The sequence below is a fragment of the Sminthopsis crassicaudata genome, chromosome 5 (assembly GCF_048593235.1).
Source record: "Sminthopsis crassicaudata isolate SCR6 chromosome 5, ASM4859323v1, whole genome shotgun sequence".
Lineage (NCBI taxonomy): Eukaryota > Metazoa > Chordata > Mammalia > Dasyuromorphia > Dasyuridae > Sminthopsis > Sminthopsis crassicaudata.
The window spans coordinates 223,522,704-223,529,058 of NC_133621.1; the positions used below are offsets into that span (position 1 = coordinate 223,522,704).

Consider the following 6,355-nt stretch of genomic DNA (forward strand, 5'->3'; position numbering starts at 1 on the left):
CCTTCTCTTACCCCCAAGTACCTCCGGTACCTTTCTCAGAGGGGCCACAGACTCTAGGGAAGTGGGGGGTGGTGAGCTTCTGGGAGCCAGAGGTGGGAGGGGCAGGGGGGGTCTTGTTGTCTCCAGCGGAGCACTGGTGAGAAGCACGTCCCCCTTTCTCCCTACTCCCCACCCCCCCCAACAATTTCAAGTACTTAAGCTCAGCGATCCAGGAATTTAGCCGGGCTGCTTTAAGAGACACAGAGGTTCCACAAGGCGGCGTCAGAGACACACAAATAGAGACGAGCTCCAGCTACCAGGTTTTGGAGATGAAGCAAAACCGTTATGTCCCCATTTTAGCTGAAGCATCCCTCCGGAGATTCACAACTTCCGACACTGAATAGGGGCTGCATGGGTGATTGGGCCTGTTGTGGGAGACCCGATGCAAAGGCACCTACATCCGTCTCTACCTGATACAATGAACACACTTTCAGACATTACATTGTTACATTGATACACTTGCAAGCATTGAGATTTTGTGGGAGAGAACACGCTAGGATTTAGACCTATCTTCTCACCGCCCTCCTTAGGTCCCTTTATCTAGACCAGGAAATCTCAAACCCTTTGGCCTCAGCATCCCTTTTATTCTCTCAAAAATCCACGGAGACCCTCCTTAACGCTTATCTTTGCGTTAAATTGATAGGTATTTTTAATACTGGAAATTAAAACTGATCATCAAAAATGTTTGTCATTAAAAATTAACAGTAATAAACCCTGTTATATGTCGATGTAACATTTATATGAAGAATAACTTCTCAAACAAAAAGATTAGTGGGAGGAGAGGCATTGTTTTTACATTTTGCAAATGTCTTTAATAACTGGCTTAATAGAAAATAGTTGGATTAGTTACTAATACTTGCTCCTGCTTTCAATCTGTTGCAATGTGTTGTTTTGATTGAAATATGTGAAGACAAGCACACAGATATGTAGTTGGAAAAGAGATAAATATTGTAATAGCTTTAGTATCATTATGAAAATAGTTTTAACCTCTAGGACTCCCTTAAAGGGTCCAAAGACCGCACTTTGAGAACCACTGGGAAGGGATCCCAAATATCTTTGTCTGCTTCTTGGCTTTCAGTAATCTCCCCATATTCTCTCTTCAACATGAAAGGAATGCATTCCAGAATTTACTATGCATATGCACATAAGTAAAATGAAAAGATTGATTTCAATGAGTTACCAAACATTCCCTAAAACCTTTTGATAAGTTTCTTGGCCTGGCTTTGGGATACTCCGACTATAGATTAAGAACTCCTGATCAAAACACTGATGAGGGAGATCAGAAACAGAAAGCCTTAGCTCAGAACCGTACAAATGCTTGTTTACTCATGTCTTGGTCTTGGGGAAATGGAAATAGGATCAGCTAGATAAAAAGAAAAAAAAAATGGGGGAAAGAGAAAGCAAAAGGGCAACTTCCCTGTGCTGGTGAGAGAAGGGAGCAGAATAGATTGAAATAGAGTCCAATGATGATCTTGATCAACTCCACAATAAGAACTAAGATCCTGGAGAAAGATAGGAAGTAGCTGGGGGAAGAATGAGGGACAAGAGCTGGAGAGCTTTGAGGTGGCGATGAAGAGAGGCAGGGCTGAAGAAATGCCAGTGGGATAGAGGGCAAGAGTTTGGAAATATGCTGGGGAAAGATGGTAGGACACTTCCAAGTGAGGTTCAAGTGTGGGCAGTGGGAGTAGAGGCAATTCTGTACACTTGGCTTAGAGCTTACACTGGTGTATAATGAATACTTTTTGATTGTGGAAAGAAATCCCAAATTCCTGAATCTTGCTTTAGTTTACCATTTTACTGGAAGGACAAGAGGAAGGATTATCAGGAAAAAATATCACAAATGCCTCCTGGTCTCAGAAAAGTGTAAGTCTTCCTCAGAAGAGGAACCTATGATGATATTTCAGAATAATGGACAAAGACGGGGATTTGGAGGCATCAGTTTAGTCATTTTTAATTGTGTCTTAACTATGTTTGGGGTTTTCTTAGCAAAGAAATAGGAGTGATTTGCTATTTCCTTCTCCAGTTCATTTTACAGACAAGGGAAACAGAGTTAAAGGATTTGTCTGGGGTCACACAACTAGTAAATGTCTGAGATTAGATTTCAGGAAGATGAGTCTTCTTTACTTCAGAGCTGGCATTATGCCCACTGGGCATTGTATCCAATTTAACTCTTCACTCTGCTACCTATTCTTTTTTTCTTTTCTTTTTTTTTTTTGGGGGGGGGGCTGAGGCGATTGGAGTTAAGTGACTTGTCCAGGGTCACACAGCTAGGAAGTGTTAAAAGTGTCTGAGGCCAGATTTGAATTCAGGTCCTCTTGACTTCAAGGCTGGTGCTCTACCCACTACACCAACTAGCTGCCCCTCTGCCACCTATTATTTATGTGACCTCAAATAATTCACTACTCTGAACCTCTGTTTCTTCATACATAAAATGAGATGAGATATGATCATCTCATGTTGGAAAGAGACTTAGTGAGCTTGATTTTCTGGTGGTCTTCAAGCAAAGGCCGGATGACCGTGTGTTGGGAAAGGAGCTGTAGAGGGGCCTCTCACACAGATATAGGTTGGACTAGATCACTCCTGCTACTTTAAAATGTGATTGAACTTAGGAGTCCTGCTACATGAGGCTGAGGGAGAGGGAGAAAGTAGAGATGAAAGCAATGGGCAATCTCCTGGGGCAATAAGAAGGGAACAGACAAAAATTGGAGGGGTCTGGAGAAAAGCAGGTATGGGGATTTCAACAGAAAGGCCAGCTAGTACTTCATCAGCTCTACCGGAACAGAGGAAAGAGGCCAGAGATGGGGGAAAGAGGAAGGAGGATGTGACCAGAGAATTTGGCAACTTTGGAGTTTCTAGACACTTTTCTGAGTATAAAATCAGTCATACGCTGGAGACTAGACCTCATTCACTGTCTTTAACCACCTATAACTGCTTATAAACTAGGTAAGTCATTTTTACAATTATCTATATAGATGTAAAAGGGAACGTATACTGGGATATGGGAGCCAGCCAGGTAAGATCTACATGTCCCTTTTTTTCCCCAGATTTTATTCACCAAGGAGGGACACACCTGGGCTTGTTGAGGCACTGGAGGTTCTGATTCAGGGGAAGCAGAAGGCATCCTGACTCTCATTCCATTGGATGCAGTTTTGAGGGAAGGAAGTAAAAAAAAAACATTGGAATTAAAAAAAAAATGGGAAGTCTTTGAGGATAAAACTGAGAGGTTTAAGGATCTTGGGAGAATTTAAGAAGGTTGAAAAAAAAAAGATCAAAAGGACTAGGAAGAGGTGTGAAGGAATTTTTGAGTTGTGAAATTTGGATAAAATGATGGCTAAAGTCCCTGAGCAGCAAAAGGGGATATACCCAGGATGAGAGCTTGTGCCCCCATAGCTCCTGATCTCGTCTCTATTCTGTAGGTACCCAGGCTGACCCTCTGGCTTCTCAGCTATGTTGAACACCTCTGAGGATTCCAACTTTTCTTGCTACCACCCATCAGTAGTGAACTATCGCTATGTTGCCGTAAGCTGGGGTGTGGTGGTGGCAGCCACGGGCACTGCTGGCAACCTGCTTACCCTGATGATCCTGGGTGCCCAGCCCAAGCTCCGTACCCACTTCAACCTTCTCATCGCCAACCTCACCCTGGCCGACCTCATCTACTGTGCTCTTCTGCAGCCATTCTCTGTGGACTCCTACCTCTATCTGCGTTGGCGTACCGGGGCGACTTTTTGCCGGGTCTTTGGTCTCCTCCTCTTTGCCACTAACTCTGTGTCCATCCTTACCCTCTGCCTCATTGCCTTTGGCAGATACCTTCTCATAGCCCACCCAACCCTCTTCCCCCGGATCTTCACAGCCAAAGGGGTGGCGCTGGCATTGGTAGGTACATGGGTCATAGGGCTGGCGAGCTTCGCCCCACTCTGGCCCGTCTACATCCTGGTGCCTGTTGTCTGTACGTGTAGCTTTGACCGAATCCGGGGCCGTCCTTATACTACCATCCTAATGGGCATCTACTTTGTGCTCGGGCTCAGTTCTGTTGGCATCTTCTATTGCCTCATTCACCGACAAGTGAAGCGGGCAGCCCAGGCGCTGGACCAGTACAAGCTTCGCCAGGCCAGCGTCCGAGCCGGGCACGTGGCTGGGACTGGAGAATCCCTGCCTGGACACTATGAAGAGTTGGACAGTGGTCTGGCATCAGGGGTAGCCAGTGAGGGGACATCATCTGAGCCAGGAAGTACTGCCACCACCCAGACTCTGGAGAGTGACTCATCTAAGCTAGGAAGCCAGGAAAACAAAGTGTCTAAGGTAGAAAAGGGCAGCCAAGGGGTGGCTGCCCCCATGCCGCGGGCTAAGGGGACTAGGAAGGCCCAAGATGGCTCGTCGGAATTTGGGAAGGTGACACGGATGTGTTTTGTGGTGTTCCTCTTCTTTTCCCTCAGCTATATCCCTTTTCTGCTTCTTAATATATTTGATGCTCGGGTTCAGGCTCCACGAGTTCTGCATATGATTGCAGCCAATCTTACCTGGCTCAATGGCTGCATTAACCCTGTACTTTATGCAGCCATGAACCGGCAGTTCCGAGAGGCATATGGGTCCGTCCTGAGGCGGGGACCCCAGAGTTTCCGAAGACTCCGATAACACTTTACGCAGCCACAGGAAATGGTTCCACCTTCATGAACAACAAACTGGGTATCATGGCCATGGGCACCAGCTGGACATGTGGATATTGGGTCCCTTCTGTGCCCCTCTTTCTTGCTTCCCCTTGTGCAGCATTACTATTAATAAACAGGCTTGGGGTTTGTCTCTTCCATTGGGCTCCTGACAAAGAGGAACCAAGACGGGGGCTCAAGCTGGACTGAAATTTAGGAAGTCCGACTTTGAGACCTGACCCTGAGACATTACTCTACCTTTCTTTCATTTATATAATGGCCTAAACAAGCTCTAAGATCTCTTCCAGTTTTAAAATACTATAATCTTAGGAAGGCTAGGGAAAGACAACCAGGATTCATAGCTGGAAAATTTCAAGGCTAATTAAAGCTAATTTGCATGCTAATTTGCATACGGTTGCAAGGTTTTTTTTGTTCAAATTTCTGGAATGTTTTACCTTACGGTTCTAATTCCATTTCTCCTAAGGTCCCCCAGCTTCTCTGGATAGATGAACATGTCCTGGAAATATCGGTCTCCTGCTCCGGTGCCACTGGCTACAATCACAACCTATTCAGAGCGACTCTAGAGTAATATATCTCTTGGGTGTAGAAAGTCTAAATTATGTCTTTGGCTAGGAAACTGAGCAAGAGATGATTAGGTAGAGATATCGAGGGCAGAAACATCAGGGTTAGAAGGCAGAATGAGCGCCAAGCTTTCAGCCCTTGCTCTGGCCTTCACATCACCACTCACCCCACCCCCATCAGCTGCAGTCACAGTTCTGCCTTGTAAAAGAGGAACGACTGGGATGATAGGGAAGGAACCTTAGGGGCTCCAGAGGGGCTAGGGCCTCCCATTCTGGGAAGAGGGAAGTGGGAAAGTAGAGTGTCTGTGGAACACATGGCCACTAGGTGATGCTGGTTTCCCATTTTCCCGCCTACGAGGTTAGGGTGGGGGTGGGCATCGGCTCAGAAGTTCCATCACCTCCCTCAATTCTTTCCCTATCTCCCAAATACTGGGAAGGGGGGGGGGTCCCCATTCTGGGACGTGGAGGAGCTGAGGGAGAAGGGTGATCCCTACAATCAAAGCAAGGTTAATCAGACACAGAGAAATCCCTTTCTTTTAAACATCCGCAAGGCCCCCTGGGCTTAGGAAGATTTGAACTCGGAGAGAGAGAAGCTACTTCAGGGAGAATGGAGACAGACACAGTCCTTCCTTTCTTCTCTTCACCCCCTGTCCCTCCTCCCAAACACATGGACAGGATCATATCCGGGAAATTCAAGGATCTCACCTCCCCGTCTAAGGCTTTATCTTCTTAGGTTCCCCCTTCTCAAAATAAAGTGCTCAATCATGTAAACACAGCAGAATGTCCACTCTTGGAAAAGGAGCGAGAAAAGGAAGAGGGAAAGGGAAGAAAAAAAGGTGGACGGGGTAATTATAGAGTCTCCAAAGGGCTATTCGGTTGAAACTAGAGAACATGATCTTCCATTACAACAACAGGCTTTGGTTAGACAAAAAAAAAAAAAAAAAAAAAAAAAAAAAAAAAAAAATCTCACTTAGCAGAGAGAATCTGATACAAGATGGGCTAAGAAAGTAAATTGAAGGGGATAGAAGTACCCCTCCACCTCTTCGTGGGTCAGGGCTGAAAGGTCTCGTGGTAAGGCCAAAGGAGGGCGTC

The 6,355-nt window shown here is 45.8% G+C and overlaps 1 protein-coding gene across 1 annotated transcript; it reads left to right on the plus strand.

Moving 5' to 3' along the window:
• The first annotated feature begins 2,882 nt into the window (after window positions 1–2,882).
• GPR84 (G protein-coupled receptor 84) lies at window positions 2,883–5,086 on the plus strand. Its single transcript, XM_074270129.1, has 2 exons — window positions 2,883–2,982; window positions 3,456–5,086. Exon 2 carries the CDS (start codon window positions 3,487–3,489, stop codon window positions 4,669–4,671), a length of 1,185 nt encoding a protein of 394 aa, XP_074126230.1. The 5' UTR covers window positions 2,883–2,982; window positions 3,456–3,486; the 3' UTR covers window positions 4,672–5,086.
• The last annotated feature ends 1,269 nt before the right edge of the window (window positions 5,087–6,355 follow it).

Coding starts and splice junctions, on each gene's coding strand:
- GPR84 (XM_074270129.1), top strand. CDS start 3,487: ATGTTGAACACCTCTGAGGATTCCAACTTTTCTTGCTACCACCCATCA.